This window comes from Mustela erminea, chromosome 2 (assembly GCF_009829155.1).
Source record: "Mustela erminea isolate mMusErm1 chromosome 2, mMusErm1.Pri, whole genome shotgun sequence".
Taxonomy (NCBI): domain Eukaryota; kingdom Metazoa; phylum Chordata; class Mammalia; order Carnivora; family Mustelidae; genus Mustela; species Mustela erminea.
In genome coordinates, this window is record NC_045615.1 from 147630595 (window position 1) to 147643017 (window position 12423).

A 12423-nucleotide genomic window follows, 5' to 3' on the forward strand; every position below is an offset into this window, starting at 1 on the left:
AATGTTGGTTTTGTCACTTATTAAGTCTGTGACATTGAATATGCTAATTAACTTCTGAACATCAATTTTCTAATGAATAAGAGTACTTGCCTCAAGGAGTTCTTGTGCGATTTCAGTGAGTGAATACATGAAAAATTACATAGTATAGAGCCTAGAACATAGAATTAATTGAAGTATTAAAATTTTACATGTAACATGCATGTTTTACACATAAAAATATATTTTATGTATACATATATATTTATCTTATACCAGGTATTATTTCAGTGTGTGATACATCAATAAACAAAAGAGACAAAATTTCTGTTTTTCTGGAGCCTCAAATTTAATACAGACATTAGACATTAAATACTGGATATTATATATAAATATAGGAAATAAATGCATTATAATTTTAAGTCTGATTATATAAGATAATAATGACTACGGTAGGAAAACAGCAGGGTTAGGTGGGTGGAACAGCAGAATGAGTTAGGTCTCTCTTTTTTTTTTTTAAGGTTTTATTTATTTATTTGACAGAGATCACAAGTAGGCAGAGAGGCAGGCAGAGAGAGAGAAGGAAGCTGAGCAGAGAGCTCGATGTGGGACTTTATCCCAGGACCCCGAGATCATGACCTGAGCTGAAGGCAGCGACTTAACCCACTGAGCCACCCAGGTGCCCCGAGTTAGGTCTCTTTAAGGAGAAAATATTTCAGTAAAAATTTAAAGAGATGGAGTTATTCATTCATGTATCTGTGGAGAAGAACACTTCAGGCAGAAGAAACAGTTGTACCAAGCCTGAGGCAGAAATATGATTGACTTGGAAAGGAGTGGCAAGGAAACCAGTGTGGCTAGCTCAAGTTGGGGAGACTCATAGAAGAGGAAGTAGGGGAAGCTCATGTGAATGTCACCTAACAACAATCATAATTCCATCAAATCTGTTAAGATGTCACTTCTTCAGAGTAGTCTCACAGACTTCCTAGTCAAGGATATTTCCCCTCATTATGTGCATTTAAACTTTTTTAAAATTATGTAATATAACAAACATTAACAAAAGCACACAAAATACAGGTGCATGCATATTGATTCATTACCCCTCCCTGGGTCAAATATTAGACTCTTGGGAGTACCTTAGAAACCCTTTGAACCTTGCTCCGTCATCCACCTCTAAAGTAACCGCCATCTTAAGTTTTAACAGTACATTTTGTTTGGCATGTGTTTGGTACTTATTCGCATGAAATCAGCCAGTACCTATTCTCTTCTATTTTCTTTCTTTCCTCAGACATCTGTGTTGCTGCAGGGGGCTATGTTGCTTTTTTATTATTATTGTTGTATATTGTTCTATATATCCATCCTACCATTGACATCATTTGCGTTCATAGTTCTCAGTTATAATAATTAATGGTTCTATGGAGCTTTGTAGGCATATTTTTACTTTGGCATTTGTTTTTGTGATAATTTGTTGTATCTATCACTTAACTAATCTAGTAACTCCATGAAGACAAAGATATTTTTTATCTTTTCTTTTTGTATCTCCTAGAATAGCTTCTGGCATGCAGTAGAGAGCATTTAATATTTTTAATTAATTCACTAGTTGATTGATTAATTAATGAAACAAATGTGAGAGAATTATTTCCCGTATTTCAGTTTGAAGCTTTGAAGTATTTTTTGATAGAAACATTTCTCAAGCGCTCAGAATTTATGATTTCTTATTGTTTTAATTTTTAAAAAAAATTTAATCTCTTTTATTTTATTTCTGTATTTTAAATAAGCTCCACACCCAACGTGGAGCTTGAATTCATGACCAGGAGATCAAGAATCACATGTTCTCCTCACTGAGAAGGCGCCCAGCCGGGAGCTCCTCTAATTTTTATTAGTTTTGTTCTGTATGTGTGAGGGAGTATGTCTCTGTGTGTAGTTGCTAACCTAAAACAACAATATAGACAATATTTCTGAAGAATAAGCATGTCCCAAGATTTATAAAACAAATTGTCTAGTATTTGAAGATTAAATACTCCTATTATTCAGGGAGTTCAAATATATTTGGAACATAATCCATTTTTGAGCTTGGTTTTGCCAGTACCTTTACTAGTAGTGATAGTTCTTAAAATTATCTCATCCTTGGAAAAGCTGAAGATAGGTTGTTTTCCTCCTCACAGGATTCTTAATACTTTTTTGATCCCTAACTCAATAAAATGGCAGAACTATAAGCCAGAAAAAAGAATCTCCTTCCCCCAAATGGAAAAATATTACACCGCTTTCTTCAGTTATCTGACACTTAGGAAACTGTGAGAATATAAATAATGATGTAAGAATTTTTGGTTCTTGATAAAACTACCTACTGTGAAAAAATGAATAAGGGTGAATTGTCTTCCTTTATTTCCTTCAAAAGAAAGAAAAGCCAAAATCATATGTAACCTGTAAAATTACACTGGTCTCACAGAATATATGGAAGATGTTAAGTTTAGTCGCATTTTAATAATACTGTTCTTTTCTTACCAAACTTTCTTTCTTGCAAGTTTTTGAATTCTTAAAGTAAATCTTTTGTTAATAAAACTGACAATTTAATACATATTTAAATACCCCATTCCCATAAAAGTTACAATGAAAATAATTTGTTTCACTTTGGAAACTAAAATTATTAAACTCTAACCACCTAGAGTACACATCTATATATCTTCAACATGTTTAAATTGGTAGAGTACATTACATTTATTGCTTTTTCATAGTTACAATTATTTTTGGTATAAGCATTTAGGAATACACTTAATGAGAACCAATTATTATCACTAATTTAGTTTCAGACATTCTCGTGCTACTGTACTGCAGGCATGTAGCAGTTATACAGTTGCCAGATGCCAGAAACAAAGGTTTCATATAACTATGACAGAAAGAGAAAGAATGATTTGTGTGAAAATTTACTGCCTGGTGAGTTCATTTCCCTTTTTCCCTTTTCCCCATCCAGAGCCGAATTCGTAGAATGTGGAATGACACGGTCCGAAAGCAGTCAGAGTCTTCCTTCATTACTGGAGATATAAACAGTTCAGCGTCACTCAACAGAGGTAATTAGAAACGATTTTTCATATTTATTACTTTGGTGATTACTTTAAGAAGTTCTTAAATGCATTGCTTTTTTTTGCAACTTCTGGACCTTGTTCCATGTGATAGGAATATCGTAAGGTTATAAAACTTGCTTGACTGTAGCAGTGTGTTCCATTATTCATAAGCCTTTTTTTTTTTTTCCAATTCCGAGTTTTCAGGAAATCTTTTCTGAAAAAAGTTAGAAAACGAGAACTTTTTCTAGTCATCTGCCACTGTAATAAACTGGAGAGCTGTCAGGCCTCATTGGAAGCAGTGAAAATGGGCAATTACGTGGCTCTATAGTCTGCTAAGCATCATAGAGTTGCACATTGTCCCAGGCATAGAGCAATTTCGTAGTCTTTGTGAAAGTAAAAATATACTGTCTAATACGTACTTGAGGCAGCTTGTATATTTGGGGTAAAAATCACATCTAATCTTAGTATCTACAAAACTTATCCAGCATATTTAAAGATCTAGAAGGAAAAAGGATATGTATATATACATATATATTATGATTTTTGTGTGTTTATGTGCTTCTGGTTATCATGTTCCCAGGGCATCATTTCAATTTTTAAAATGAAGTTCCTTTAATCTACTGTTTTGTTTGTGGTTGATTTTTTTTTTTTAATTCTTCTGTTTCTCTTTCTCCTTCCTACCTTCCACTTCCCTCCCTCTTTTTTAGTGTATGTGTGTGGGGTGTTGAGGGGGTAGTGGGGAAATTAGAATTAGGCTGATTACAGTAAAAATGGATAGATGCTATATTTGTATAGAGCTAGGGTACCCTACAGATGTTGCTGAGGAATACTTACGATATAGTTTTATCTGTAAAGATGATGTTTGCATGAGCTTATTCCAATCACACTGTCCTAAGAAAGATATTTTTGATGCATATATTCAGTAGTTATTTTTATGATCTACATTGGTTTTTTTCCTATCCCCAAACTAAGATTATTAGTTCCACTTAAACCTGTTTCTGTCAACTTTTTATTACATTAAATACTACTTAAAACAAATAATTTAACAATCACAGCTTATGATTCAGGAAAATTCAGGTGCTGGTGCTCTTAATTACTTTTACTCAAGTGATTTGCATCTTATTTATATAAAATAAATTAGGACAGATAGTGTCAAGCTGAATTTGATATAGGGACCCATGTTATATATAGTCTTAATTGATTTTCATATGTTATTTGGGACAGTGATATAATAACTATAACCTAGTGATAATATTAAACTTCCTATATCACTTTTGCCCAATATAGGAACAGTGAATGCAAATATTCCTCCAAATATGAAGAAAATACTTCAAAACACCCACATTTTTATATTTTGTTTCAATATCAGTCTTTTATTTTCTATATTTTTATTTACATATTACCATTGAAATACTCTTCTCTTTTTCAAGTTTAGTTTGAATGGTTAGTCTGTGAAAATTTTTAAAATATGAATACTCTAACTTTGGACACACTTTCCTAGTCATTGAGAACGAATTACTTAAAAATGCCTCCAAAGTTCAGGAACTTATTTGCTTTCATAGTGACAGATTTTGTTTATTGTCTAATCCCACAAATGGAAAGTTTACAGTATGTTCCTAGATAGAGAACTGCCCTTATGAATAGGATTTATTATTAGGAGTATATCGTATCTAATAAACACAGCAACCATAGAACAATTATTTCTTAAAGAAAAGATGAGATCATGTGATTTTAATGATGCACTGTTTATTAGCCTACTGTGAAGATGGTTAAAATATGTAAAATTATTATTCCTTAAAACATGTAAAATTATTATGTTGTCTAGCATTATGATATAAATTTATGTGAAGATTGTAAGGTATGTGATTTTACTAAAAATTGTTTTAAATGGACACATTTTTGTGACCTTGATTTTGAGGTCAATCACATGTAACATTGCAGTGCCCTTTTTAGTTCCTTCTCAAGAATTTCATCAACTTGAAATATGTGATATGTGGATGACTTGTCAATTTGAAATATATTTAAAGAAAATAATAATATTTATATTGACTGATCATCTATTTAAATCTGGTTTTCAAGCCTTTAGTTTTGAAAGCATTTCTTAGTTACTTTTGAAGAAGGGTATAAAATTTCTTGACATCCAATAAGTTACTCTAATCTCGACTTTGGGGAGGGGGTTAAATTAAATTTGTGACTTGAAGTGTGTCCAGGCAGTGATCTTTTCCTTTAGGATAGGGATTCTTCCTTTTGCTCAGTGACTTTAATGGTGGTAGACATCACAGTGATCTTCTTGATTTCCCATATTAATTCCCTGTTCCCCCAAGTCAGAAACTCCTTATTTTATTCTCATCTCATTATTTTTTTTTTATCTCAGATGCGTGGAGTACTTTAAAAATTTATTTCTTCATATTATATCTCTGAAGATAGTCTTTAACCTCCTTCTTTAATCTTGTCTTATTTCCCAGGATCCTATCTTCCCTGCATTCAGGCGTGTGTATCATATTTAGGTAGGTGAAATCCAAGATTCACCTTTCCGGATAAACACTTCAGTCACCTTGGCAACATAATTATTCACCTCTGTTTAGTCGAAAGACTATATTCCCTATTATTAAAATAAAAATTCTAGGCACTACATCTTTGCATCTTCATATATTCTAACTCCCCATTCATTCTCAGTTTCTCACAGCTAGCAATCTTTTTGTTTATTTAAACCCCATTTTCCTTTCTCTCTAAGATCTATTAAATCTCTTATTTTTGTCTTTAGTTTTGGCCTTCAAAAACTATAAGAAGTTGTCTAAAAATTAGTCTTAAGTCTACTTGAGGTTTTCTTTGCTATTCATACCACTCCTTAGTTCATCAAAAGAATAATTATTTTACAATTTTGTATGTCTTAACATCTATTCTTCCAAACAAAAATTCACCTTTCTCATCTTTGGGATCCATTAAGAAGAAAGCATCTACCATACAGTACAGAACTCCTTCTCAATGGTTTTTATTTTTTCAAACCATCTTTAATATTCTATCCTTGAACCAACTTGTTACAACCTATGTATCAGATTACCTATCTAGATTTCCCGGTGTGGTGAACTTGATTACTGTTGGGATTTTATTCCTTGGAATCACGCAAAACCTTGGAGGATTTATGGATAATTATTAATTTGTGTAATCATTCTTATATATTCTCTTTGGGATTTTGTTATTTGGTCACCTCATCTCTTTAAAACGTTCCATTACACATTCCTTTCCATTTGTCCTTTGAATATCTATATTCGTGAAGATGTTTTCCAAATGTTCACTATACATTGTAAGATAATTTTTCCCCTTCTGACTTATTTTCTATAACGCTGCTCACTCAAGTAAATTAAGAATTCTTTGAGGCCAGTACCCGAGGACTATGATCACCTTAACTTCCCTGGTGCCACTTTCATAACCAGAGGGAGATTTTCAAGAGCATTAATGTGATAGTCAATTATAGGAAGTTACAAGGAGGATTAACTCTTATCCAAGTTTTTATCTTAAGTTTATCTTTTGCAAATCCCACAGGAGGGTTTATTCATTGGCTCATTTAAATATTTACTATTTGCACATAACTTGAAGTCCGTCCTCAATTCCCCCAAGCTTCTCCCAGATTTTTAGAAAATTTACCCAAATTTCTAGTAGCTCTAACTTCCCAGGAGTGGTAGGAACAATTTGCAGCTAACATAGTCTTTTACCACTCTTACCTCCAGCTCACAACCTCTGCTGACCAAACCTCATCCTGAACAATGTAGATTAACAATGGCTCTAAAACTTGCCTTTGATCCCAAAGTGAAGCATTTGCTGAGAAATTTCTCTGGTAGTTCAGTTAATGGTTAAACATTTCTGTTCCTTTTATAGATCTATATAGAAATTGGGATGTTTTCTGAAATTGGATTTTATTAGGCTTTATCTCATCGTGACTAATGTAAATGCATTGCTCATTTTCTTTTTATTTAATTAGCTGAATTGACACCAGAAATTTCAGTTCAAAATCAAGTTTTGCTAGGTAGCTGCTGCCAATACGATGTCTGAATTATGAAAATTGTTCCACCCAAGCCCCTCCCCAACTGTAGCATTATTACAAAAATGTGACCCATCTTAGCAGCAGAATTAGCAAAAAGGCATTTCTTCTTCTAAAACAATAGCTTGGCTAGCATAATGAATTTTTATCTATCTCCCATTCTCCATCTCATCAACCTCCCATAGAAGTTAACGTGATTTAGATTTGTATACAAGGGGAACTGACCAGTAAAGCTATATATATTTAAGCCAAATCTAAGTGTTGTGTTCATGAAGACTGTCTCTTCTGTAGATATACAGTCATATTCATTAAAGTGGATGGCTTCTCCTTTCAAGGTTCACATTCGTATTAGTCTGCACATGCATTCTCCGTAAATTTATGTAATCAGTACAGTTATGATGGCTTTTGGAAATCTTTTCATAATTTTAATGGTAAATCTTGGCTCTCACTGGCACAATATGTACCGAAAGATGGCCTCCCCCATTAGGAACATTGTTGATAAAAAGGGGAAAGGCATCACCAAATGAACTTTGCAAATTGGTGATTTACTCATAGTAGTTTTGAGAATGGAATTTTAACTCCGTGACTTTTGGTAAGTTTTCTATATGCTCAGTGTCTATGCAAGGCGGATACAGAGAGCACTTCACGGGGACCTTGAGAGGACTGAGTTTATATATGTTAATTCCTTACTACAGTGCCTTATCATTATTTTGTTCAAAAGTTCACTTACATCTTCTAACAAATGAAAACTGATCCTTGCCAGTGCTCTCAGATAATTAGATATTAAAATTCAGCATTTACTACTGAAGGTTTTCTTTCCTTTTTATTTTCTAGTAATAGGTGGGAGGAATAAAGTAGTTACCTGAATGCCAAGTAAAAGAAAAAATAATTTACCTAAAATGCTGCTACCCTTGAGCTAACAAAAAGAGATAAACTAATAAAACTGAATTGTCTCTTCTAAATTAGAAATTAAATGCACATTATATCTGCCTAGTTGTACATTGCACCTTTGATTTGTAACCGTCTTTTAGCATTGAAGAAATAAAGGTAAAATATTTCTTCTCCTTACCTTAGATAATGATATAAGCAAACACTGCCTTCTCTTCCCTCCAAGCCCTATCCTGCCCTTCAGAAGCTCAGAGAACACTAGTGCAATTCAGACAGCCCGGATAAATAACCAGTTACGTAGCAGAGCAAGGATGTGACTCATGCCCATTTTAAACTCATGTCTTCTCAGAGCCCGTACTATCTTTCCCAGAACGCTGGTCACCAAGGCAGAAGAAACTTCACAATAAATCACCTGTCATCTCATTAATATTCAGGCTACTCAACATATTTTGCTTTTGTGTTTTTAAAGAAAAATGCAAATGAAAAATTGTAAGTGATGTTTTGCTGCAATTAATCACATCTATAAATTAAAGCTTAAAAGGGTGAAACCTTCATACTCACTTGGTGTACTTTATTAATCTCATTAAATATAATATGGCTTTATAGGCATAAAATATGTCATATTTCTGAGAAGTCTTACTGTTCTGAAGGGTTATAAAGTTGTTTATAAATATTAACCAAATCCTACTATAATCTGACATCTATTTGTGAAATTTGCATGTACGATGAAATAAGGATATTTTCTGTGTTAGGAAAATCAGTTTAATAACACAAAAACAAAATAGGTACAGATTTTAAAAGCAAAATGCTATGCCAAATAGATAATTAAACAATGCTATTAATATCTTGATTCCTAACTAAAGGAGACCAAATAATTTTCAGAATGAATTCTCTATTACAAAATGAAATATATTAAATATTGATTTTTAGGCAATCAGGGGCAAATGTTCTGGCTATAAATTGCTGGCAGGAATTGAAAAATAAAGATTCCAAAATGCTTGCCCAGTGAGTCCTTCTTATGCTTTGCTTTTAACTTTGTCTCTTTGATATGACTCCTTTAAATCATCCAACCTCTCACTGCCAACTACACAATAGTAAAAATGGTTTGTACTTTACTGTTATTACTATTACTATTATTATAGTTTTTATAGATACCTTCACAAAGAGAATTCTCTATGTAGATTCCTTATTATTATAGTTTATTATCTTACTGCCTTATATATAGTTAGCAGTATCTCATCTCCTTATTATAAATCAAACTAGCTGCAGTGAGTTACCTTACTAATTTCTAAATATAGTGCTATAAAAAAATTCCCACTTATTTTTGAAATATTGCTGTTGTTTCATATAAGTTGCTGAGGATGTAATTTTTTTTAAAAAAATCTATTTTTAAAAACTAAATATACATACTCAACTTCTCTTCAGAAATCCCTGGTATTCTTTTCTCTACTAGAACACAATGTGGCTCTTTATAGTTTTTGAATGCTTTGGGATTTCTCCTTTAGTGGGTATATTTTATCTATTGTACACTATTCATTATTCATCCATTATCTTATATCCATGAAGAAGCTGGGTTTTTTGGTTACTTGTCCAAGTGGAATGGCTAATAAAGGATGAAGTCTAGATTCCAAACAAGATCTTTCTGACTGCACAGCCCTACTCAGGAAAACAAAAATGTTCACTCTTTTCTTATAAGGACAGTTTTTCATGAACCTGGCTAAGATTAGAATAAAGGTATTTTTCTCCCTTCCCAGGGAAATATGATATACTTAACACCACAAGCATTAACATCTTTATTTCTTAATTTCCTTCACATACTTTTCATTTCCTTCTACTTTATTTTGTGCTTTTTTCTTTAGTGTGGATTCATCCTATTCATTTAGGGAAATAAAAGCTTTAAAACACTGTGAACATAGAGAAAGATGGATTGGTAATATTTTTCAGAACGATTTGATACGGAATATGCTGATTTGCTATACATTATTGCCTGATTTTAGGACTTAGGTTGCAAGGTATTTATAATCATTCTTCTTTTCTTTGCTGGAAGTTCTCAAGGTATTCTATTGTTCGAATCTTTTAATTTCTTATGTTTCAGTGAAAGGATGAACATTTTGGTCAGAGCAAAGATTGTGTTTAAAAATCAGGTAAATAGCTTCTGCCTATAATAATTCAGCATAGCACCAAGCAAAGGTAAAACTTTGCCCATATAGTTGTACTTTTGAATTTGATATTGTCCTGTCAGAACAACGTAAAAGTGCCTAGAACAAGTAGAAAATCTGTTTGCATTAACTTCAAATAGATACCGATAATGCTATAAATTAAATTTACTATTTTTAGGTGCTAATTCCAGTTTTGACAAAAAGTATGAAATGTCTTATAATTAAAATCTACAAACAAGCCTGACTGTACCTCTCATTTGGAGAAGTGTTCCTGCTGTACTGTAAACAGAAAGCTTGCAATGATATAAATGTAGTACACAGCATCCAAAGTTAACTAACAAAGTCATTACTTGTTCAAAGTATTTTTTTCTAAGAAATGAATTGTATTAATTTGTATCTGCTACTTTAAAAATCAATAGGAATTAATTCAATTACATGAAAAATTAAATCATAGAAGAGGGATATATGGTTAGGCAAGAGACCTCATTAGAAAAAAGATACTTGAGTTATGATTACCAATAATTGTGTAGTATCCAATTAAAATAGCTCCTAGTTTATTGAATTACATTGCATACAGAAGCACGCACTTTATATAGCTCAACCTTATATTACTGCATGCCATTTAAAAGTGTTTAATGTGATAGGTTCTCCTATGATTTTCATAATAGACTTTCTTCATCATTTATCATTATAAGGAATGCGGGTGCTTCAAAAACTAAGACAAGTAACTCATCAAGTTCATAGAACATAATTTACAACCCTAGAAAACCACTGGAGAATTAAGAAAGATTGGAGAGGATACACAGATTGAAGGAAGATAGTTAATCTTGTTGTAGAAAAGTAGAAACAATGTAAGTTTCCTGACAGAGACTCAAGCTAAACAGAACAGAACAGAACTGATCATGATTATATGATAAAACAGGCCTTCTCTGAATGTTATCAAGAATCTCTTTATTCATAGACACTTTGTTTTACTTTATTTTTCTTAGACATATCTTTCTAAATATCAGTTCCAAATTTAATATTCAAGTTTTAGCCAGGATAGGCCTGCATGTAAGCTATGTAATTTGCTCAATATAGGAAAGTATGCCGATGTAGGGCAGAGCGTTATACAAAAAGTCGTGTTTCCTTCACGGTGGTAAAGCATTTCATATTGTTAAGTAATTACATCATGCTTTCCTTCCCTTCCTTTTTTCTGAGGTGTGTTTTATTAAATGAAAATGCACACGAATGTGTGATTTACAAATACATGTAGCTGTGGAACTGACTACGTACCATTAACATTTCAAGAGATAATCCAATGTAGAGAAAATTAATTAAGTAGTTATAGTGTGAATGGCAAAGACAAATATTCTTTTGTGAAATGCCTTTAATTTACTAAAAAGAACTGTAATTTACTGCTGTTTTGCCTGTGGTTAACCAAATGGCTCGTTATCTTTAGGCCTAGTATTTTTTGTTTGTAGTACTATGAAATGTATTCAAAAATGTCCAGATGCATTCAACAAGTCCCAAGTTAATAGCACACAGAAATGCATGCCTTTGGCCACAAAGGATGAGTTTTAGAGATGAATGTCTGAATGGTATATGTTCATCATGTCAACTGCTGATTAACCACTTACAGCATTGTGCAGTGAAGATTCACCAAGAATTCTGAGTTTTAATTTTACCACTGTTGGCTTGAGCAGTCAGAAAACCAAAGATCTCTAAGCAGTTTTGTTTTCAGTTAATTATGAAAAATTCTTAGATATATACAATATAATGTAATATATGATATAAAATACATAAAATATATAATACAAAAAATAAAACTTTAGAGCTTTTATATATATATATATAAACTTTAGACTTTAGGTTAAAGGAGGAGTTCTTAAAAACAAAACACAGATTATAAATTATAAGAAAAAGGTAAATTTCTTGCCTCAAAATATAAACAGTACTCATAACAGTAAGATATTGGGGGAAGGTGTAAACAACATAGCACAGACAAAATGTTATGTCATGTTGTATAAAGAATGTCTACAAATCAATATATATCGGCAAAAGATAAGAACAGGCAATTCACAAAATAGGAAACCCTTATGGGTAATAGACATGAAAAATTACCGCATCTTTTTGATAACCAGGAAATACAAAGTTTAAAACAGTAATATGAGATATCATTGTATACTCTGATCAGATTGGCAAAAATGTAAAGCTTACAATACTAAGTCCTGGTAAGAATTTGAGAGATTTATGCTGCTCCTGGAAGTGGGAATTGGTGCAAATACATTTGACAGAATTTGGGCAATATGTTCTGAATTGA

The 12423-nt window shown here is 32.3% G+C and overlaps 1 protein-coding gene across 21 annotated transcripts in view; it reads left to right on the forward strand.

Moving 5' to 3' along the window:
• ADGRL3 (adhesion G protein-coupled receptor L3) overlaps positions 1–12423 on the forward strand; it is an 827333-nt gene that overhangs the window by 768516 nt on the left and 46394 nt on the right. For all 21 annotated transcript variants that reach the window (XM_032334435.1, XM_032334436.1, XM_032334415.1 and 18 more), the window contains one exon: positions 2945–3041. In XM_032334435.1, the coding sequence (XP_032190326.1) occupies positions 2945–3041 (97 nt within the window). The remainder of the gene's footprint in view (positions 1–2944; positions 3042–12423) is intronic.